The 25105-nt window shown below is 39.1% G+C and overlaps 1 protein-coding gene across 1 annotated transcript in view; it reads left to right on the forward strand.

The window, feature by feature from the left end:
* LOC124613874 (transforming acidic coiled-coil-containing protein 1) overlaps positions 1-18590 on the forward strand; it is a 191626-nt gene extending 173036 nt beyond the window's left edge. The window contains exon 14 of the mRNA XM_047142601.1: positions 17694-18590. Within this exon, the coding sequence (XP_046998557.1) occupies positions 17694-17883 (190 nt within the window). The 3' untranslated portion in view covers positions 17884-18590. The remainder of the gene's footprint in view (positions 1-17693) is intronic.
* Positions 18591-25105: the final 6515 nt, after the last annotated feature.

The following is a 25105-nucleotide window of genomic DNA, read 5'->3' on the forward strand; positions in this document are numbered from 1 at the left end:
CATTACAACATAATCATTAACAATGGTTCTTCATTCACATTAGTTTAAGTTTAGATATGTCATATGTTCTCAGCCTGATAGCTGTCCAGTGCAGTTGTTGAATTTGACGAAGGGTACTTATACTTTGGCTGGCCCATTCACAAGACTTGATCACCATGTTTTCTGCAGTTCTCATCAGATGTCCAGCAAATGAGATTCGTTTCTTCGTGATCGTGCTCATCCCTGGTTCTATTTTCTTATATACTGTTTCATTTGATGCTATTCTCCAATGTCCATTTATTTTATAGTTTATTTGTACATGTCCTAATTATTCTTCTTTCTATTTTTAGTATTTTGTCAATTTCTGCTGTATTAGTTGTTTTGAAGATAGTTTCAGCTGCATACGTTATTTCTGGTTGTGCAACTGTTTTATAGTGTTTTAATTTTGCATCTATAGATAGGCTTTTTTTGTTGTATGTAGTCTTGGTAATTTAATTTGCATAATTCAGTTTTTTTATTCTGTTCTGCCATGATGGCTTCTCATTTAGATTGTATGTATTTATTTCTCCTAAATATTTAAATTTATCACCAGTTTCGATTTCCTGTTCTCCTATTGTAATGTTGTTTGCAAGTGGTGGATCAGTTAGCATAATCTCCGCTTTTTCAAATGATATTCTAAGGCCTACTTTCTCTGCCATTTCTTTTAGTGATTTCACTTGTTGCCTGGCTTCTTGAATGGTGTTGGCTAGGAGAGCAAGATCATCAGCAAATACCAAGCAGTTTAAGCTAATACCATCTTTTGCACTTCCAATTCTTATCATCTTTGGATTGTCCTTGTACCATTCTCTCATTATGTATTCCAGTGCACAGTTGAACAGTAATGGTGATGGGCAGTCACCTTGTCTTAAGCCTGTTTTTATGAGGAATGGTTCCGAAATTTCTCCGCTAAAGTTCACTTTTGATTTGGTGTTGGTTAGAGTGAGTTGTGTTATTTTAATTAGTGTTGGATGGAGTCCTAGATTTCTTAAAATTTTTAATACTGAAGGTCTGTGGTGACAGTCATATGCCTTCTTAAAATTTACAAATGTTATTGCCAGAGGTTTGTTCCATTTCTTGTAGTATGCCATGATCAATTTTAAACTAATTATCTGCTCTGCACAGCTTCTCCATGGTCTGAAACCTCCCTGATATTCCCCTAACTCCTGTTCTAACTGCTCCTTGATTCTTCCATATAGGATCTTGGATAGAATTTTGTATGTGCGGTATAGGAGAGAGATTCCTCTGTAGTTGTCTGGGTTGCTCTTATCTCCCTTTTTTGTGTAGTGGGTGGATGATAGCTGTGGTCCAATGTTCGGGGAATCGTTCTGTTACCCAAAGTTTTGTTAGAGCCATGTGTAAGGAGGTCCTGACTGTGTCACTTGCATATTTCCACATTTCAACAAAAAACCTGATCTTCTCCACATGCCTTATAATTTTTTTGTTCTTTAAGAATTATTTCTACTTGTTGGAAAGTTGGAGTGTCTAGTTTGTTAGGTTTGCTTTTTGTTGGGGTATTTATGTTGATTTGTAAGGGTTCTTTGGGTTCCTCGCAATTCAGAAGTTTGTTAAATGCTTTTGCCATGATTTCTGCATTTTCCTTGTTACTGTGTGTCATTCTTCCATCTTCATCTGTCAGTATTAGTGTAGGGGCCTCATACTGTTGTAGTTGTTTCCCAAAGATTTTATAGTAGTTCCTGGAGTTGGTTTTATGATAATTACCTTCTATGGAGGTTATAATATCTTTATGGAATCCTCTCTTGATTCTCCTAATATTTTGTGTGAATTTTTTTCTTCCATTTTTTAGGTTGATGGCATTTTCTTCAGTTTTGTGTGTTCGAAACTTTAACCGTACTTGGTGTCTATCTTCATGGAATTTGTCACATTCTGATGTCCACCATGCATGTTTCGTTCATGGGTTCAAGGGAGCTAGATTCTCTGCTTCTTTTTTAAGATTAGGCACTAGTTGTCCTAGATCATCTGATAATTTGATGGTTTGTGTTATTTGTTGGTATTTATTATTTTTAATTAGCTGATGCGGGTGAAACCTCCTTTTTATTTTATTAGTTTTCCGGTTCTCTTCTTTAACGGAGTGAATTTGATTTTAATTTTAACTATATAATGGTCTGAGCCTGTGTCTACTCCTCTCAGTACTTTAACATTGTGGATCACCTTATGAAAATTTTTGTCCATACAGACATGGTCTATCTGCCACTCCCCCTTCCTCCAATCTGGATGTTTCCATGTTTTAAGTTTACTTGGCTTCCTCCTTAAGTATGTTGATTTAGATATAAGGTTGTGTTCTCTGCAGAGTTCTACAAGTCTTTGACCGTTTTTGTTCATAAATTTATGTGGACTCTCCATTTTCCAATTAAATCTTTATATTTCCTTTCTTTTTATTTTCTCTGTTCACAGTTTGTTCTAGAAGGTCCCAAAATTTATCTACCTCTTCCTTTGTTTTTGTTAGACAATTTTTTTCATTTGTTGGGGCATGAGCATTTATTATTGTATAGGTTTTATTCATTGTTTTAAAGCTGAGAGTCGCAATTCTTGGTGATACTGCTTGGAAATCCGTTACTGAATCTATTATTTTTATGTTTACTAAAAACCGTGTTCCAAACTGGGGACATTGTTTCATTGCCCTCGGTCCTGGTTTCCCATTATAAATTCTGTATCCTTGTGATTAAAATGGGTCCTCTGTGGTGTTTCTCATTTCTTGGATCCCTGTTATTAATATTTTTGTTTATTTAGTTCATCTGCTAGCTCCTTGAGTTTTCCGGTCTGAAGTAGTGAGTTTATGTTGTGTGTTGCTATATAATTTATCTGCTCATGTTTAATCTTCGATTTTGTGTTTTAGTGTGCATTTTGATGGTTGCAAACGTTCTGATTCGTTGCTGTCTTCTAGTTGAGTACCCACTGAATTCGATGTAGCCTTTCCTTGTCTTTTTGAGCAGAACAGTTGAATTTTTTTCCTAAAAGACCTTTCCATTTTTAACTTTCGGTTTGCTGGTGGACTTGAGTGAAATAAAATAGCTCTCGTGTACCAAACACACCCTCTGCAGTTAACAACCGTAGTTGTAAATCGGAGCTTGCTCCAGCTAAGGTTGACAACCTTCAAAAGTCAAAAATTATGCCTTTATACAAATACAAGAAAACTTCCACATGCTGAAAGCAAATGGTTTGAGAAGTGAGCAAACACACATCAATATAGACTCTTACATTTAACAGGTCTCTCTCTCTCTCTCTCTCTCTCTCTCTCTCTCTCTCTCTCTCTCTCTCTCTCTCCTCCCAAAAGTCAAAATTATCAATATACTGTAATATTACACACAACTGACAGCAGGACTACAGAAGTGGAAGATATTTAATATCTACTGATTGCAGATCTTTGTACGAAACATTTGCTGGAATTGTACTTGAGAGGAATGGATCTCAAATCCTTGGGAACAATTTACACATGAAAAATAATTGTAGATCAACTCTGCTGGTCCTCTAGTATCACATAGTCCAATTATTCTTTAGCAATGACTGTAAAGTGTGGCAGGTGAACATCTCATGTTTAGGAGAGCAGATATCTCGGCTTAGTCCCCTATATACTGATGGCTATTCGTATATTTTAAAAATAAAAAGTAACAAAAGCCCAGGGTACATTATACATCAGATTGATGGATGTCGAGGCAAAACATCTGTTGCTGGGTATCCTATGGGTTACCTGCCACACCCCAGTTCCATTGAGCGTGTCTAAAATGAACTGGACTCTTTATCAACTACCACCTCCGTAGCTCCTAATGAGGAAAAGATGAAAACTACAACCTCAACAACTACAAAAACTTGCAGCAGAGTGGCTGTAACAGTGATGGCTATTGACGCCCATCCAAACGGGGGAGTTCAGAACTTCCTCTCCTCTTTGCTGTGTTGCAAAGATTGATTTCAGTTCGTGGTAATTTTGTGTGTTGCAAACATTCAATTTATTTCAGCTCGTCATTTATTTCTTTGGAAAAAATGCCACCAGTGAGTCATGGATATATTGGTTGGCATACACACAACATAAGCTGACTATATGATGTCGAGTCAGTGAGACTGGCGAAGAGCGTAGACAACAAGAATTTCTCAAGTGTGATCCATTATGACTCTGAAACGACATTCACAGTCGAGTTCGACTTGCTCAGTTGGAGCTTAAATGCAAAATAATTTGAAACATTGAGAAAACAGACAGGCAAACATGACAATTGGAACCAAACATTTGGCGTTCAGATTCAATCCAACAGTCAATTGTGCCATGGATGTATTGGTTAACTTCAGAACAAGGTAAAATGTTTGTCAACATTGCTTTGATTTGATATTTTGACACTAACTGCCAGTTGTGCAAGTGGAAAGATCGAATTACTGCAATTGACACTGCCAATAGAACCAGTGGCATCATTGCCCTTTGGCCAAGAACCTGGGTCGAAGCATTTCTAACTGAATATACAAAAGTACAACAGTTCCTTCCAAATGACATCATTTGGGGTGAATATTGTCGAAGAACAAGGACTTAACACTACTTTTAAGGTAAATTCTTTTTGAAATGCATGACAATCACATACACAAATGTATCACACAAACAAACCTCAACAATTCACAAAGTCTCTCCATTCGAGTTTGGTTGAACAAATTAGCTATTTGACAGCCCCCCCCCCCCCCCCTTCAAAAAAAAAAAATTAATAGTGATGTAAACAATTTGAACTTAAAAACTCGGAAGTCAAATCACTGGGCAATTGCATTAATTTAATTCAGTAGATTCTATTACCGATCCAGATGAAGTCGTCAGTTATCCAGTTGAATTTCTATTTATTGGATTTGCCAGGAATGCCACCGCACAATTTGCAGCTCAAGGTCGGCTTGGTGATAATCTTGTTGTGCAGTCTGAACCAACCAAAGCTGTACACTGGAACAAGACTCCCTGTTAAGAAGCTGAAGAACAATGTGATTGAAGAAACAATAATCGTAGGAAAGTTCTATGACAAGGATGTTCTGATTTCAAGAATACCACTGATACCAACTGACTATCCATTTCAGTTTAAGCTTGTCCAGTTTTCTGTTCACCTAGCATTCACAGAGATGACTAATAAATCACTGGGAATTAGTTGGAAGTGTGTGGATTAAACCTTGAATTGCCACCTTTTTTCCCATGGGCAGTTTTACGCAGTGTACGTGAGAGTTGGTAAACCATTGGCACCATTAGTTTTCTCTCTGGACAGAAAAACAAAAAATATCTTTCATCACCAACCGTTGGTGATGAACACATGAAAAACATCAACAGATTATCGTCAAAACATTAAATTCTTATATATTTCATTTCAGTAAATTTGATCTTACTAAAAATGTTTTGTTTCAAAAATTGAAGGAAATATTCGGTTGGATGAATTCCTTCTCAATTGACTACGTACAGCCTAAACCACTGGAGATGCAGACGTCTATAAATGCTTTCTGTTAAACTGGCTGCGAGAGAGAACATAAGCTGTACCATGAAAAGTGCAAGTTTGTTTTCCATTTTGCCATCATTTTTAACAGAAAACAGGAAATTTGTTTGTATGGCCAACTTTATAATCCTACCTGTTCGTATATTAAAACCATGCAAAATACTATCATTAAAGCTTCATATTTAATGAAACATATATCCATTTGGCTTGCTCTCTCCATGCTCACGACATATTTCGCCTTCATGTAAGATGATAAAACTGCTAAAATTTAAACAGTAAGGATTGTTTCTAATAAAGTGAAAAGTGTGTGGTCACATTAACTAGATAATATCTTTCTTAATATGGTGTGTGTGGACAGCGATTGCAAATGTCTTTGTAAACAGCAAGTAAAACAATAATAATCTGTTTCTGATCAGTGTGGTGAAGTTTTATAATCATGATTTGGTTTACATATGAGAGGCCGGTCAAGCTGTTTTACAAATAAGTTAAATGTTTCTCAGGTTAGGTTTCAACCAGCGATTTATGGACATTGTCTTATAAAATTTGGCGTTTTACCACTCTTAACAATTGAGCTACCGAATATTTGAGGTGTAGTTAGGTGAATTTAATTTCATTAAGTCATGCTATCCTTTGTTTTAACAGTGGGAGAGCATATATCGAAGATAAGTTAACTTCACAGTGCAACATATTTTTAATTAAATTAGTGAACTTGTGCGTCGACATGGTGGCAGTTTGCCGGTACAGAGCAACCACATTTTACGTGTCTTCTCATTTTCTGGAACACTAAAAAACAGTTTCTCAGTAGTTTTTGTAAGTGTATTTGCACAGTATGGTACTACACACCACATGTAACGGATTTTCCGAAATGTAAATTTCAAAACAAGGCATGACTGTGGATTACCATTATGACGGTAGGAGCAGCGAGCTAGCCGTTGATGCCACATAACTCAAATGGAGCATTTTAGCGGTGTTCAAATTATTTGAATTCCATTTCCGTTTTTATAAAAGGATACTGAAATTAAGGAGAAAGAAAAACATGTTAGGAGCATAAATTAACAATTTAAGACAATTTCCAGAAAACAGTCAAATACCCTATTGTCCAGTATTTTTAGAAAATTAAGGAAAAAGCTTTAATATTTTTCACTGGACTTAACACAACACAGTATTTTCTTTACAACGCACTAAAAAAGAAGGTGTAGTTATTCCTGCTGTTCTTATTATTTGTTATTAGTTGTTACTCATCCTCACACCCATCACCATAATCTTCATCATCTTTCATCTACTCCCCTTTGTTATAGTTTTCTTCTGGGGTACCAAAAGGAGGTCCTTGTAGAAAGTTTTGTTTTCTTCTCCCAGGAACAGCATCAAAGTACAAAGATATCTGCTTTAGCTGGCTGAAAACCTGCATTCTTTGTGCAATATTTTTATATCCAAAGAAGTAGGTTCTGTAGTAGGCTTCATCTTGACTATGATATGTCTATTCCATGGGTAAAAGTAAAGAGTTCCACAATGAGGGAAAAACTTATCTTCCACATCATTGCAAATTACCTGTACCTGCTGCTGTTTTAGGTGGTTTTGGTGTTTTCAAACAGAATGGCCCAGTAGCAAGTTTAATGTATACAAAATTATCATGTTTCATTATTTTTAGCTGGAATGGATGAGGCAACATACAGGCTTACCAACAATTTTCAGGAATGTCTGCAGTCTTTGTCTTCTACATCTTATGCCCCATCAATGAAAAGTCTTGCTCATTTGGTAAATACACTATGACCTTTCCTTATTTCATGTTCAAGACAGCAGTAAATTGAGACCGAGTCATCTGCCAGATTGTGATTCCCAACGACATTGTACCCTAACTGTCTTGCATAGTAAATGGTATTTGACTGCAAGAGTGGTGGGGCAAGTTTTGCATATAGTCAGCTGAAATACAGTTAATGAAGCCTTGTTTTGTTTCTAGAATATAGTTTCATTTCATGCTTACAAAAGCTTCTGCCCTTTTTAAGTGCAATGTCTTTTGTGCTAATGACTATTCTCAAAATCTCTTTCCTCAGTTTTCATTTTGCCATTCAAGGAATCACATGTAGTACATGTATCAGACCGGGTATATTCAAAATGTTTTTCAAAAGTTTTATACGGTGCCCAGTCACTTTTGTAAGGAAGGTTGATATGGTACTGGTGGAAAAATTAGAAATGCATAGCACTTGTGATCAAATCTTCTGGCAGGTAATTTTGATTTGAGATATCACACTAGTAGTAGTGCTATTGCCTTGCTTTAAAGGAGTTTATATAATAGTAAGTCAACTGAGCAGTCAACTCTGGTATCTATTTTAGTCACTTTGTATGGGAACTTCTTTTATCTTTTGGAGGCTGCCCACGGATTACAATACTGTTCTGGACTCTGTACAGTTTGTTCTTGGTTATTCCATGAAAGTTAAGGAATGGTACTTTACTAAATGGAAAATCCCTACCTTCAGTTTCTCAACTTGCAGGAAAATGCAGCTGCACAGCCAAGACATTCTTTTTCATCTTCTTTTGTAGATGAAAGAGAAGAGCAAGGCAGTATTGGTTCAAAAAGTTTTTTTTAGATGAACCCCCTTCAATTGCAAAGAAAGTTTGAAAAAGACCTGAAGTTGCAAACAGATAGCCTACTGATTAAGGCAGTCATCATAGAAAATCCGGAAATCTGCTGAGAATGGAAAAATGCCAAACAAGCTTACAATCCGAAATTTTATGCATGGTAGAATACACCTTAAGAAGGCAGTGTCAGAATTGTTGAAGGTGTTAGTTTTGCTGCATGCAGAACTGCTTTTAACAGTGATTTGTGTAGCCATTTTGATTAACCCCTGAATTGGCAAATGGACAGAAGTAGCTGTGATGAGATCGTAGGTGGATACTAAACTGAAATTTCAAGCTCCTGAAAGCACCAAAAATATCACTTGCCCTTTTCTGTATTTGTTATTATTTCCAGTTCATTTTGATAGCTGATCTTTTGCAGGTGTGTGAGATGCATTCTACTTATAACACCTCCTATTTTATTCTCAGTTCTGGAAACAGAAACATGTGGTTTGTTTTCAAATATGCATGTACTGGTTATGAATATGTGACAGAGATGACAGCATTTTACGGCACATAGAATTCTAATGGCTGTAGTGATACTGAGGACTTTTTTCTAAAATACCTAGAATGTCGAGGTTTTCATGATAGGCAATGTTGATGCATTATAAAGACATGAATGTGATTATATTTTAATCGTTTGTGACAGTGGATGAGACACTGATGCTGTGTGGAACAGAGCATCAATTAGCTAAGCAGAATTTAACTGCCCACTGTTGCATGAGCAATTTTCCTGTAGTCTAACCAGACTTCTAAAGAAGTGTTTGCAACAGCCATAGAATCATGGCAGTCAGCATTGTGAAAAAGAGTCCGGCTGCAGGGAGATTACATCAGGAAGTGACAAAAGTTTCACAGTTTTTATGTGGGTGGTTTGTGGAAAAAAAAAAAAAAAAAAAAAAAAAAAAAAGAACTGCATTGTTACAACTTGAACACACCTCATAATTCTGACAAAGATGAGGAGCAGGGAACTAAAACAGCAGGTTTTGATATTACATTGCAAATGCCTCCCAGCACTTCAGTCAAGAATTTAATTTGTTGAAATGGAATAGCACTTCCATGAACGTCATTTTATAACCACTTTTATACTACAGATCTTATTATACTTTTGGAATTTTATTTACAATGGCACAGTTTATCACTTATTCTCTATAGTAAAAAAGGGTCTGTTGCGTAACATAGACATCTTTCCTTACATCAGGCTTCATGCGCAAAGGAAAAGTTAATGCATTTAAGGAATCTTTACGAAGTATGTCTAGCCAAATTTGTAGGGGGTAGGAAATGGTCCCAGTGGTTGTTCTATATATGTGATCAAATTTGTAAGCCGTGGCAGTGACTGAAGTGCAAAAATGCTGATATGCGGATGAATCTGATCTTACAAATAACTATTGGAAATTTTGTTGAATCACATTAGTTGTCCTGGATAATATCTTCATTTCATCAATAGTAATCTATTGTTGGGCTGAAAGAGGAAGATGACGATACGTCCAAGTCAAGAATCCCACAAAGCGATTGAATTATGCTCTGCAACTGATTATATATTGATATATTTACCGTATTGTGTTAACAACTACACAAAAGCATCAGCAATCAAATGGAAATGTCCAAACGTGACTACCACTCTAGAGCACTGTCATTTGGCATAGTGTCCTCAGATCACCACAAATGCTCAGTGGACACTCCTCGACGACGTGTTCTTTTGTTTGCTCCTCCACTCTGCTGTCTGTCAAGTCCACTTCTGCAAAGTGTAACCACATCTCAATTCACCCATCCTGATGTGGTTAAGCCTCGAGCAGGTCTGACATGGTAGTTGGAATCCATCAGCCTTCTTTGTTGTATCTTGAACCAGGTGAGCATTTCTGGGTGAATGTTTATTCTGGCATTGTCGCCGGTTGAAAGAATCAATCCAAGGTGGTTTACTTGGATGAGTTGCTTCTTGCTTTTGCAGGACATCATGCAAGGGAGAGTTTTTATGAGATGTGATCTTGTTGAGCAAGTTTATCTTAGCTGCTTTCCTCCTCAGATCTTGTGGAGAACAATATTAGTTGGGACAGGTAACTACTGAGTGGGGGTATTCTGACAGTCCCAGTGATAACACGTGTGGCTTCATTAAGCTGCACATCAGTCTTTGTTGTAGGTGTGCTGTTTGCCCACCAAAAAATGTGATACTCACCAGCAGAATGCACAGGAGCAAGTGCAGTGCACCCCAACTGCTTCCATCAATCTTGCGAAGATTGTTCAAGTACGAAGCCTCCCCAAAGATTGTGGTTACTGCAGTCAAGCAATCCCTGGGCAATGGGTTGATACAACCTAATTATGCCATGAAAGTTCTGCTACACAGCAACTACTGTACTATGCAGTAGAACTTACATCCAACTGATAAAGAGATTTAGAATAAAATGTTGATAATTACTCCATTTTCTCTTATTTTAGTATTTCTTCTGTATGATCTTTGCAAGAAAGCCCATTCTTAATTTTTTATCCTAATTTGTAGTGATATTCCTGAAGTCATATATGCAGAGGTGGAAATAGTAATACACGTGTCAATGGCATTATTGAATATGAATGTGTTGTAACATTCATTGATTGCGCATTAACCTTCTTTTCCACTGCGAAATGAAGAAGTGCTGTTTGCATACAGTTCTTATGTTTACGTCTAATAAACTTGGTAATTTTACAACTTCCTATGATGCATGACTTTTTAAAATCTGTTTAACACTTTGGAGACAAGCCACTTGGAAGAATTTTGGACCTAGGAAACCAGCCATTTATGCCATTATTTAAAGCATTTCTAGCACCTATGTAACTGATGTATCATCAAGAGGCAATACATAATTTTAAAAAGGCTCATGATTCAAGAGTTATTTTTCATATTTACTTTAGTTCATTGATAGATTGCAAATTTCAAAATAATGAGTGGATAGTTATCTTCTCAAGAAAAAAGTATGAAGTGAGTTATTGAGCAATTTCTTGCTCTTTCAACAAAAATGACACATTTGCTGAAAAAATACTGCAAGTTCTAATGAGAATATGTACAAAATTATATCAGTGTGCTCATACTGGCTCCACCATTTGAGACAGTAGCTGTCATGTTCACTAAGTTTTATTTCTAAATAATTCAAGAAATCGACAATTTATAGCAACACCAACCAAGTGGCGTGTAACAAGAAATTCATACGTTGTTCTCATAAAAAATTAGTCCAATTTTCAAGCATACGTGACTTTCGCATCGATAAAACTGCAGCCCAACCTGTACTCGGGCGCAGTCTTTTTAATTTTAACACAAAGTACTGCCCAAACTATCCTCGGGCTTTGTCTCCAAAGTGTTAACAAGTTTGAAGAAGCCAGGAAATTACCAGTTTGCGTTTCATTTGTGGTTCGGAGGACTCAGTCTCGTAGATTTGCAATTGTAAATGTTTCACGTTGGTTTTGTTTCACCCCCCCCCCCCCCCCCCCCCCACACACACACACACACACATATGGTTCTTTCTTTGTGTAATTGATTTCCGGACTGCATACCTTCCTTTTCCACATCCTTCCCCTTCTCCCCCCTGTGGGAGTATGTTTCATGAAAACATCCGGAGACGGACGCTTGTAACTGTAAGGCAGTCTGTCTTCTTTGCTTTCTATGCTGGAAAGTCCCTGTCCTCCCTTTGTACTTCTCTTTTCCTTGCCTCTTCTCTTTACCCTCTTCTCCACTGAGGTGTTTAAGACCCCTCTTCTTTCCATTTCTTTGTTCCTCCCTTTCTCATTCTTTCCTCCCTGTGTGTGTCTGAAGGCCGACCCACATGTAGCCGGTGACGGGGTAACGCGTAATTCCCAGCCCCGGGTAGACAGGTAGGACACATACGTACTCTATGGTAACGGCCAGGCCCAGGGAGGGGTGATTACCCAAGCTGGTACCTTCCGAATGTGCCGATTGGTCCCTCCGTCCGTTTCTCGGGAGATGTGACCTGAGGTGTGAACAATCACCTAAGGTGGGAGTGCCTTCAGAGGGGGCCCCCACAAGGAAGGAGCACACCATCGGAGACACCGGTAATCATGGGGGATACTTCCACAATGATTTCCTCTACGTCTACAATTTCTGCTCACAAGCGAAAGTTATATGAGTCCCAGCCACGGACATTTCTTCCATCAGTGCCACAGTTCCTTGTTGTTTCTCGGTCGGCCGAAGGTCAAGAATTCTCCACAGTCAACCCCTTCATTGTTCAGAAAGGTGTCGATGCAATTGCAGATCCTGTAAAGTCTTGTTCCTGATTACAAAATGACACCTTGTTGTTAGAAACAGCCACTGCCCTCCAGGCACAAAAATTGCTGTGAACTTCACTGCTACACACCTTCCCTGTCCGGGTAGAAGGGCACTGTACTTTAAATTCATCACACGGGGTGGTTTATACACGCTCACTCGACGGATTGCCCAGTGAGGAAATTCAAAACTACCTGTCTGACCAGGGTGTAACGGCTGTACATATTCATGAAAAGGGTTGACAAGGACTTGGTACCAACCCGTACTATCTTCTAGACATTTGACAGAGTTCAACTTCCATTGAACATTAAAGCGGGCTATGAGATAATTTCAGTTCGCCCTTACATCCCCAACCCTACGCGTTGCTATCGGTGTCAGTGGTTTAATCATACCAGCCAGTAGTGTTCCAATCCGGTCATATGGGTTACGTGTGGCACGGATGCCCATGAGGGTGCTTGTCCACCTCCATCCCCTTGTTACGTCAACTGTATGGGCGACCACCCTGCTTCCTCTAGAGTTTGCCCCATTTTCAAAGATGAATGGTTTATTCAGGAAATCAGAGTGAAAAAAAGGTGTCTACATTTGCTGCTTGTAAGTTATTTGCAAGTCGAAAGCCCACTGTGCCTCCACCAGGTAAATATAGCACTGTCCTTGCATCTCCAAGGTCTGCTGAGGAGGCAGCCACGCAGACTTGTGATCTCACCTTTAGTGCTACAGTCGTCAGATCGGCCAGTGCAAAGCTCACCCATTCGACCTCCCCACTATCACCTGCTCACTCTACGGCTCACCCTTCACCGGCTTCTGCTAAATCACGAGTCCCGAAATCAGACACCCGGACTTCCAAGAAAGAGCCTACTCGCGAAGATTTTTTACGTACCCCAACTTCACAACCATCGATTCCTCCCTCACCTCAACGTCCTGTTCCCAAGAAGGCTCATAAGAAACCATGTTCCTCTCCTCCTCCGCCACGGCATGTCTCATCTACAGCGCCACCTGGCAGTAACCGCCCTCAACTGTCATCAGTGTTGCCAAGGCGCACTGCTGGCGGCCAATCAACTGGCTGATCGCTGGTGGCAGGAGCTGCCCCCAAACCCACTCGAGTGACCATTTTCCATGTGTCCTTTGAATGCAGCCACAACTGCCATCAATGCGCACGAGCCGCTGGAAGTTTGCCCAAGCTGAGTGGAAACTGTTTTCATCCCTAGCGACATTTGATCACCGTCACTTTCCTAACGTCGACGATCAGGCCACTCGTGTTACAGAAGTTATTCTTACAGCCACTTAACGTTCAATACCTCGCACCTCTGAATTCTTGTGTCTTATGTTTGACAGAAAACTGTACTGGTCCTCCTACGTTTCCTATCTTTTGGCTTGCTGTCTGTGGTCCCTTAACACCCTGCGTGTTCTGAATGGTACCTCTTGGGGAGCGGACCGAGTGGTCCTTCTCCACCTCCAACGCGCCTTAGTGCACCCTTAAACTCGGCCGTCTGTTCTTCAGTGTCTCGACTCTGTCCACCACCGTGGATTGCTTTTAATGCCTTAGCCAAAAACACCAGCCCTGTGGAAAGCCTTTATACTGAGAGTGCTGACCCTCCGCTGTCCAATCGTTGAGCTGTCCTCCTGAGTTGTTATACTAGCCATCTGTCTTCCATGCCTGCTAATCTGGCCCATGACCTTTTTTTCAACACCACCTTGGTATGCAGGCCGCCCTTCCTCTCTACTACCACCGGGAGTCCGCTTCCGTCGACTGATACATTCTCATTCCTTCCACTTTCCTAAAACTTCCTTGACAACTGGGGGTACAGCACCACCTTGGCTCCGCCCCCGGACGTGCCTGCTCTGTGACCTTTATCAGCTTTCCAAGGATGGTACCCATTCTCTCGTTTATTGTCGGGCATTTGCTGTTCGATGCGCACAAATGAAGGATGCCACATTTATTTACACTGACAGCTCAAAAACATCATTTGTTGTTGGGAGTGCCTATATTGTTGGCGACACCCCTAATCAAATTCAGCTTCCCGACCAGTGTTCAGTCTTAACTGCAGAGGTTTACGCTGTTCTCCAGGTTGATCCGTCGCCATCAGCGGATACATTATATTATTTGCTCAGATTCGCTCAGCTCTCTCCTCAATGTCCAAGCTCTTTACCCTGTCCACCCTCTGGTCCACCGGATTCAGGACTGCCTCCACTTGGGGGGGCATCTCTGTGGCATTCCTCTGGATCCCAGGACACGTTGGTATCCGTGGAAACGAGGCGGCTGATATAGTGGCCAAGGCTGCAGTCTGTCTTCTTCAGCCTGCTGTTTGCATGGTTCCCTTCGCCGATCTACAGTGTGTTTTATGTTGTCGTGTTGCTCTTTTATGGCACGCACATAGGTCTACACTTCCCAATAATAAATTGCGGGACATGAAAGTTCTTCGCTGTGCTTGGACCTCTTCCTCCCGAACTCTTCTTCAGGAGGAGATAATTTCAACTAGACTCCGGATAGGGCACTGTCTTTTTAGCCATCGACATTTTTCAAGTGGCGATCATCCCCCACTTTGTCCCCACTGCTATCAACTGTGGACATTGAGATGCCTTTTACTTCAGTGCTCCTATTTTACTCCACTACGCGCTCGTTTACAGCTGTTGCCTGATATATCTTCCATTTTAGCAGATGACATGCGCTCAGCCGATCACATCCTTGAGTTTATTAGAGTGTGAGATGGTGTCAGTCATTTGAAGCTCTTTCGGGGAAAACAACCACACTTCTATAGTGGTTTTCTAAGCTTTCCTTCTGTGTTTTAGTTTCCCCACTTTTTGAGTTTTGCTCCCATTGCTGCTGATTTCCAATTTCTTTCTTTCTTTCTTTTTAAAAGGCTTTCCGTAAGTCACAGACCGGGTGCTAATGACCATGGCAGTTTTGCGCCCTAAAACCATAACAAAAAAACACTAACTATAAATTTTGTCATCCCATATTCTCTACTTATCATGATAGATTATAGTCAGAAGAGGGGCTAACTCAGCTGGAAATTCAATATACGATCTTCTAGGTATTCCAATGGACCCAGAGCTTGGTTTGATTTTAATGATTTCAGTTATTTCTCAACACCACTGACACTAACATTTATTTCTCTCATCTTTTAAGTGGTACAAGGACTTAATTGGGGCAGTTATCCTGGATTTTCCTTTGTAAAGGAACATTTGAAAGTGAAGTTAAGCACTTCAGCTTGTGCTTTGCTACCCTCGGTTTGAATTCCTGTCTCATTCATAAGTGAATGGACACTAACTGTGGTGTCAGGAACAGCCTTTAAGTATGGCTAGAATTTCTTTCAGTTTTGTGAAAGATAGTTTGACAGTTTTCATCTATGGTAGTCACTGAAGTCTTCAGATATTGTTCTCTTGACAGAGAAATGCATTTCATTCAGCATGTCTCCATCTATAGTTCTATGCTTTGTTTACACCTATTATGCAGTAGTCTCTGTTCATTTACAGTGGCTATGCCATGGAGGCTCCCTTCCATTCTGAACTGTTCCACTGGGTACATATCTATCCAGTGCTTGGCCAACTACTGTTTTAAACTTGAGCCCTAGCCTCTTCACGTGCTCCTGTGCCTTGCTGAAAGTTCCTCTTTGAGATATGACATTACTGCTTTTTTATCTATTTTACTGGGCATAAACATTTTGTTGCCTGTTATAGTTATCCTTTCTATTTTGATAATTATTGTTGCCACAACTGCGTCACGGACACTGATACCAGTTAGGTCAGGTCTATTTGCTACACTACATCTATTTCCATCATTAGTGTGGCTCTGAACTATCTGTTGTAAGTAGCTTTCAGGAAAGGCAGTTAGTAATGTTTTACAGGATGTCTTGCCATGTCATTCACAAACAAAACTGCAATTTCCCCATTTGATTGTTGGATGATAAAAATCTCCACCGATGATTACAGTATAATTGGGAAACTTACATACATGCAAAGTGACGTTTCCTACAAAATTTTTGTTTGGATCAGGTGGCGATTCTGGTGAGTGATAGGAGGATTCTATTACCATTTTATGCCCACTCCTCATACTGAGTCTTGTCCAATCAATCTCGTATGCAGCTTCAATTTCTGTCTTGGTAGATTTCAGTTTTTTGCCCACTGCGACAAATACACCACCTCCATTTGCTATTACCATATCCTTTCAGTAAACACACAATTTTTTCCCAAAAATCTCACTGCCATCAATTTCAGGTTTCAAACAGCTTTCTGTACCCGGAATTATTTGAGTTTCACTGCTCTTCAGGAACACTTTCAAATTCTGGCACTCTGTTGCAAATGCTTCGGCAGTTCACTACTAGGAGATTCATTCTTTTGCCTGTAGGGGACATTTAACATTCTTTTGAATCTTACACATATACTTCTGGGCCGCCTACAGATGTCAGGATGTGGACTGAATGAAGAGTCACCTAATGAAGTTGCAGCTTAGCTTGCCACAGAATCCTTAAAGTCTCTGGTTCAGTTCTTCCACTCAACTCAGAATATGCAATTGTGATCAGGTTTGGGGACAGTGCTGCAAATTGTGAGCTTTGTTAAAATGTTGTGTGGAAGGCTAGTCTTCTCAGCTTTATCTGCCTGTTGCTGGAATGATCAAAGTATGACCTCAGAGACCAGACAGGCATTGATAGTTTCAGCGTGTGCCAGTATAGCCACTTCAACATGTTGAATGAGGCCCCCAGGCATACACACTGAGTGAATCTAGTTCCCTCCCTCCATCATTTGCTGCCATTTCTATAAGGATACCGTTAATAGCTGAATGTGTGAACTAGAACCTACCCATTTGTGTTTGCCGCCTCCTTGATACAGGACAAAGCAGGTTTCCACCAAACAGGTGAAGTGAAGTGAGTCCCACTGCCTGTTTAAGTTTCAGTGAAAGCACAACACCACAAACTAGTTGGTTAGGGGAATCAGTATAACACCCATTTATGTCTGTTAAAAATGGTAATACGAATACTAGATGAAAAAAGTCCCCCTCCCTGCTCTTAGAACCAAAGCAAAGGTTCATCTGCGTAGGCTTGTGCTACTATCTCATTGAAATGCATGCCACTGTTAGTGAACAGAAAGTCAGAAGCAAGCCGGCTGTTAAGAGGTACTACTTTTGGGGATTTTATTAACTTGACAAATTATGCTTTATGTAACAGTTGCTTTCAGTGTCCAGGAAGTGCTAGATGCAACATACACTGTTTTATAAACTTCATATTGTTTTAAAGTGGTTCTTGATCTGCTTTATGTGACAGTTGCTTTCAGTGTCCAGGAAGTGCTAGATGCAACATACACTGTTTTATAAACTTCATATTGTTTTAAAGTGGTTCTTGATCTGCATTTTTCTGAAATTTTCACAGTGCTAATCAGGAACTCGAGTCATTACGCCGCAGTCATCAGGCAGAAAGTGCGAAGTTGCATGCCATGTTAAAGAAAGCTGAAATCAAAGCAAGTTCACTCGAAGAAATGCTGGAGCAAAAGATTAAGGAAAACCAAGAACTTACAGCGATATGTGATGAACTGATAGGCAAAGTGGGATCTAGTGAATGAGAGTACCCTGTGGCAGTTTCCTTTCTTCTTTTTTATATTTTTAGGTAGACTTTATCCGGCCATGTCTTTCAGTGAAGTTAAAACTTGTTGTTGCTTGTAATTTTGCCCTGCTAGCTGGGATTTCAGTAAATATCAGCACATTGCTAGAACAACTTGTAACTGTAGAGTTATTATTTGTATTTGTAAATAAATGTTTAATGCTTCATAAAACTATTTATTGGTAAGTGCAATTGTTTGTAATGAATTATATAACCCACTAGTAATGACATACAGCTTCATTGCAGTTTTCTGTGACTTGTGGAGGTTTGACTAAACAGATGTTATGTCATCTTAATATGTGATTAACACTTTTGTACTTGTAGTAAAACTACATTTGTGTGTGTGTGTGTGTGTGTGTGTGTGTGTGTGTAAGAGAGAGGGGGGGGGGGGGGGTACTTTGTAAATGAACTTGACAGCAGAGACATAACAATTATTTCACAGCAAAGTAACCCAAATGTTGTAAAATTTATACATCGAAGAGCTGTGCAATTTATCAGCTTTTGCATGACATGCATATGTATATAATGTACAGCTACTATTATGACAAAAGAAAAATTTTAATTTCTATATTTTTTTATAAATTTTTGTTTTATGTTGTCTTGCATTAATTCTAAGAACAGATTTATGTAGGATATTTAAGAGTAAATAAATATATGATTTCAGTATAATTTGGCTTTTCAGAAGATCTGTTCCTTTTCCGGTATATACTAGTATGTGATGTGCACATGTGGTATACATTAAAAATTGTACTGTCATGGAGTGTTTCTTGTTTTCAGTTTAACACTATTTACTTTGAACATTTATAATGCAACAGAAAGAGAAAATTCAAATTTTTATCTAAAACTAGGAACAGAAAATTTACTACTACGCATTGTACATTAGCTGATATCCGTGGTCATACATTATGTTGAGTTACAGTATATATTAATGCTCACTCAGTCATAAAATATTAATAATCTATTAAAAGTTAATTATGTTTGAATTCCAATCAAACAACACTGCCTGTTTATTTACAGCCACACATTGTATTTATTTACTCCCATCCCTATGAGCTACATCACTGCCGATACCTCCCCAAACAATTTTTGAGAGATAGTGGGAAGTGTCACTACATTCCAGTGGAAAAAGAAAATTAAAATTTTTTCTCTACATCTTGTTAACTTGCTGCTGCTTGTCATAATTCCTGAATAGTCACTTGGTTATTATCTGATGTGTATTTATTCTGGAATTTTTCCTCCATCTTTTGTAAAAAGACTTGACAGTTTTTGTACTAATCATTTTCTGTGCTAGCGTGTGGGCGCGCAGACACACACACTTGTACCACATTGTGTCACAGAATACCCAGCGATACGACTGCAGTTGGGCAGGTAGACTGGGGAACTGGGTTGAACTTCCATCTACATATTTTAGCAGTGCTTGTGCTGGGAGAAAGAATCCAAATGTTCCAGATTGTGAAACTGCAATTGAGATCAAGTATGTTTTGCTCAGAAGTGTTTTCTGGCACTGGGTGATAAGAGTCTGATCTTGGTCACAGTTTGGCAGTGGCCATTCATTTGGGTGGACAGTTGGTTGACCAGGGTGTATACGACCTGGGCAACCGGGAGATCCGGGAAAAACTCAGGAATTTTTTCATCCGGGAAAAACCCGGGATATTTTTAGAATTCCGAGAATTTTTGTTGTTTTAGTTTTCAGTTAGATGTTTGTAATTTTGAATGGTAAGAACCGATACTCTAACAAAGAATATTACTGTATCCCACAACTGCAGAATAATACTTCAACAATACAACATAAACAAGAGAGAAAAACAAAAATAACTTAAATTGCAATTGAAAATGTGTCAAAGGCTTTAGGAAGACTACACAGTGCTTCATAACAACAAATTGCCTCCAATCTACCGGGAATAGGGGGTGCCAAATTGGTATTCTTAAGGAAGAAAACTTTTTCACAAAGCGCCTAGCATCCAGCGCACGTTTGTCTATTGATTATTCATATGACTTTGAAACGCTTCCCTGTTAGTTTTTGAATATTTTTGAACACATTTTAAGTTGATTTCTGAATGAATCATAAGTTGACTTTTGAATGCATGCATAGTGTACGTGATGCCTCTGTCAGGAGAATCCTCGTCACATCTGGAAATAAACTTTCTGCAGACAAAAGGGGACGGGGCTATACGAGCTGAGGGAGAAAAGCCGAACGGATGAATGCCAATCGCTGTCTGATTATTTGGTTGATTGGGTTTGCGAATGATCAGCGTTGTTATTATTACTAGCAAAATCCATAGATTCAGACTACCAGAATGGAAATAAACAACTGACAAGAATAACAGGTGAGAAAGGTTACGTATTATCTTCTAGGTGTATTCAAGAAAATGAAATTTTGACAGAAAATTTTTGGCCAGATCGCAACAGTAGTAAGGACCAGTAGTACAGTCCCCGGCTAGCAGCCACGTAAGTTCTATTCTGGAAGTAATGCGGAAAACGTGTTGTTCGAACACGTAATAATGCCTAACCGGAAAATAATCACGGGGTAACTAAACCTGTGATTCTGGCAGGGTTAGTGAACTTAATTGGCAAACAAATGTTGACTGTGGCAGCAATAGGTACAGAATTGGCGATGACAAGATTGTTTGTTAGAACGAGAAAGGAGAAGAATCGGGGACATCACACAAATTATGGAAGAATAAGACAATTCCAAATTTATATAAAAATTTCGTAATACTAGCTTTCGATCTCATGCTTGAGAAGCTGATGCGTACGAATGAAATGTGAAACTATTTCCTAACATAAAGCTTTTTGCTTGTAGTAGACCTAATAGGCATTTGATATTGGTACTTATTGGATTATATTCTTCCGTGTTATAAAAATGGCCATTTGTGCCAAAACAGTCTCGTTTATTTGGTGTGTTACAAAATTGCTGCCATATTAGAAAGGCCTATTTTGTTTTATCTAGCAGACAGTGACAAAATAGACATAATCAGATCGAGAAACCACACCAGTCTTGGGTATTATTTGTATTAATAGCTTTTTCAGTATTAGATAACGACATTTCGATTTTTCATTTAGCAAAACGTTTGACGAACTTTGATGAGGTAATAGATTCTTTCGCAGAAAGGAAAGCATGCCATGTAAAGCTGTAGCAAGATTAGAGAGAGAAAATGCTAGGTGCTAAGGTTTGAAGAAATGTGTAATTTCTTGTTTCTCTTGTCAGTATTGGTTTTATATATCCTATATTTAATTTTATGTCACACAAAACAGCAAGTTATTCAGTAATAGGCAATAAAGAGTTCAGATTTTGTGAAGAGTTCTTGTTCTCTCGATTACAAGTAATCCCATCCGCTATTAATTGTGAGCTTTTTTTAAAGAGGGGCAGGCTGTCAAACCAGCCGACTGGGAGAAGGAGAGCTACCACAGGACATTTCAGTTCCCACTCTCCTGAATATAGTTTGGCCGTGCGGTAGAAACATGCTTTATGAAGAGTCGTGGCCCTGCACTCTGGCATACTTAAGACCAAATAATATGTCTTACATTTCCTCGAATACACACGTTTTATGTTTCAGACTTTTCAGAAAGATGTGCACTACAAGATGAACATACTTTGAAAATTCAATTTTTTTTAGTATTGACCCAGTTCGCAAATGTCGTAGATCCGGGGCTGATGCGCAGAGCAGTCTTGAGTTATAGTGGGTAGTCTCCACGTGACCCGTGTTTACATTTAGTGATTTTGCTGTTTCCGCTTCGTTTACTCTCACGTCAAATGAAAACAAAATGGATATCTGTGGCCAGGAGCTCTCAAGTGAATTAAAACACATTCACATAGGAAGGCTGAAATATGTCATTAGTTTCAGATTTTATTTTATTTCCACCCTTCTGACAGTCAAGCATTAATCACCTTGTGGAACAATGAATTTATTTTTGTCTGTTTGCTAAAGAAATTTGACTTTTGTTAACTTTTTCTGCAGAGGCAGTCAATGCATTTGAAACAAAATGTTTAATTCCACAGTACTGGCCAGTTTCAACTGTTCACTGCTTTCCAAGTGCGTGTTTTCATTTTCTAGCATGTATGGCACTATGCCATAATAAAGAACCAAACATGATATAATATAGTACTGGTGCTCCAAGAAAATTTACATCCCGAAAACCACACTGAGAAGCTTAATATCAGGTCGAGGTCTACTTCATTGGGAATCTGGACATACGAATGTGCCCTTTAAGTATGCACTTTAAATATGGTTCACGAAATTCCGATGCTCTTGGAGTATCCTCTGATGTCTTGTTTCTTTTATGACATAATGCATGATCTTTCAGTGTTTTACACATACGTACATACGGGCTTCCTACGTCATGATAGCTACCCAAGCACTGTGTCGCCTGTTATCTGCGCTCTCTGGCAACTGCTGAAACGAACCTATTTCTAACAGGTCGCAGGAAAGTATTGTGAATGGTGATTTGAAAAGCGTTACTTTCAAAGTAAATATCCTTTTACGTAAGTTGAACTATGTGCAAGAATGTACCATGAATTTATTAAATCACAGAGTATTTGACTCTCTTTTAAAAATCAACTCGTTGATGACGAGCCATTTAGAATAATTTTGAACCCTGAAGATCAGACATTTATGTCATTATTAAAAATTTTACTGGCACATTTGTGTGATATATCTTAAAGTGTAACACGCACCAAAAAGATCAACAGCATATGCGAGAGCTAAGCTTCTCTTGCAGCTTGAGACCGATATTATATGCGAAAGCTTTGCTTTTCTTGTAGCAACACTATGTATATTAATTTAAACTATTAACTTTCCCTGTTTATGTGTTCATGCTACTTACCAGTGATGTTGCTGTTGGCTGACTACATCGCGTGTCCTATGCTCTGAATATCCGCTGTCATCAGCTGGCGAGATCACGTGACATGAGCTACGAACAGCTTACAAAAGTACATTGAAATCCTGATTTCAATTATTCGAAAAGTAACGTGCGGTGTTTGGTGGAATTCCAATGTATACTTTCGTAATACGAAAATACGTAGCGTACATGTTGCTGCACATCAAAGATATTTCCAAAACATATCTTTTTCCCTGAGTTTCGTTTTCTGAAGTGCCAGGAAATTGTACGCCCGTGTATAAAACCATAACCATTCAAAGGACTGAAAAGGGAAAATATACTGTCACCCGAGAGAAAGTGTATTTTTAACCGGGAATTTTTTTTCCTTGTCCACGTATACACCCTGTTGACGGTCATGCCTGCGTAAAATGCTGCTTAGAAATTGCAGCAGAGCTGGTGCATGACATGTCTGCTTTCACAGGTGGCCCAAACTCTGGGTGGGAGAGGATAAGCCTGTGACACGACAAGAGTAGGCTGTGCTGGTTGGGTTAATTGGTTAGGTCTTGTCTTCCACAGGTATATGTAGACCCATGTGGTAAGGGGTTTGGGAGTGGGTGTGGCATAATGGTTGACTGGATATTGTGGTTGGGATGTCCATATACAATGTCCCCTAAGCATTTGGCCTTGCCACGATCTCTCTCTCTCTCTCACACACACACACACACACACACACACACACTCCCAGTACCCTTCCAACTCCAAACTCTCGATCTCATTCCTCATATGTCTAGGTAATATCAAACAATGGAAAGTCCAGGTTTGAATATCAACTACTATGAAAAGGATGGACTGCTACTGTGGGATGACATGTCGAGTTGCAGACACGGACAATGAAAAGACTCTTACACAGTGAGCTTTTGGCCAAAGCCTTCTTCAGAAAAAAAAGTAAAACACCCACCCTCAAGACAAGCAAGCACACCTCAATCAAAAATGGCACTCTCTCTGGCCAGCCTGTCCAAAAGTCAGTGTGTAACAGTGTTTTTGTTGTGCCTGTCTGCACCTCAACATGTCATCTTTATGGTGAGTAGCTGCTCATTTATGATATTTTCACTATCTGGACCCAGGGCCAAGACCTCTTACCCTCATTTCTCCACAGCTTCAACACATCTCTCATTTGCTTCGCCCGGTTGTCCTCAGTCCAATGTGCCCCTTTTGTTCCTACAATATCCACTAACCATCAAGAGTACTTGCATTCTGACAGCTGTTATCCCTCACACAAAAAAATTACTCACATATTGTTTAGCTAACAACCAACGGCGCATCTGCAGTGACAAGAATTCCCATGCCCAGTTTGCTATAGGTCTTACGAAGGCCTTCACAGATAGGTATTATCTATCGAAACTAGTCTGCAGACAGATTTCCCATGTCAGATCCTCACTGCTAATCCCCCACCATGTCCAAGAACAAATTGCAAAGGAGCAGCTCCCTCCTCACCCAATCACATGGTAAGTACAGCAATAACAGCAGCACAGATGGTGTCTCAAATTTTCTGTATTGAGTTCAACATTTTGTAGTTACAACTTTGTCTATAGCACTCAAGTTTCCTAACAAAACTGTATAAATGGTTCTCTCATTACGAATTCTTATAATTCGATGCTGTGTGACAGCATGAGATAATATCTGACTGGTCTTGCTTTTGTAACAAAACTGTACAATTGTTAGAAATTATTTTCCTGCCTAATCGTTGAATATAACTTCTAGTGCACCCTCCTAGATAGATAAAAGGAAAAGTTAATAGTAGGATGGAGTAGACCATTTTGGTATTTTTGTTATTGGAACAAGAGCAACAGGTGGTCTTACATGTGCCGCTGTAGGGAGTTTCATTGGTTTGGTTAATTAGGAACGGAGAGCTGTTTTTACCATTAAGAATATATTTGGGCTACACTGAAAGGATAGAAGAAAAATTCATGTTCTACAGAAAAATAATTGTAAATGGGGTAGCAAAGGAGACTAAAGTCAGGACAGAGATATGGCTAGGTTGCAATGAAAGAGGAAACAAAAGGAAATAAATCCAATTGGGAAATGAAACCAACAGGAGCTCTGTGATGCACAAAATAAGAGAGAATTGAAACCAAGTGAGAAGAAACCAAGAGTAATAGCAGTTTGCAAGTGTATGAGACAATGGCAAGGTGATAACTTGATGAACTGAAAGGAATCAAGTGAAGCATTTTTTATATCTTTGCAGTTTAATTACAGGTGATAATCGTTTAAGTGAAGTGAAAGGAATAAGGTTATTATATAAGTATTTATGACATAAATATTTCAGGCTTAGAAAAATACACTTACCTGTGAATGTGAAAATTATG

Source organism: Schistocerca americana, chromosome 4, assembly GCF_021461395.2.
Source record: "Schistocerca americana isolate TAMUIC-IGC-003095 chromosome 4, iqSchAmer2.1, whole genome shotgun sequence".
Classification (NCBI taxonomy): Eukaryota; Metazoa; Arthropoda; class Insecta; order Orthoptera; family Acrididae; genus Schistocerca; species Schistocerca americana.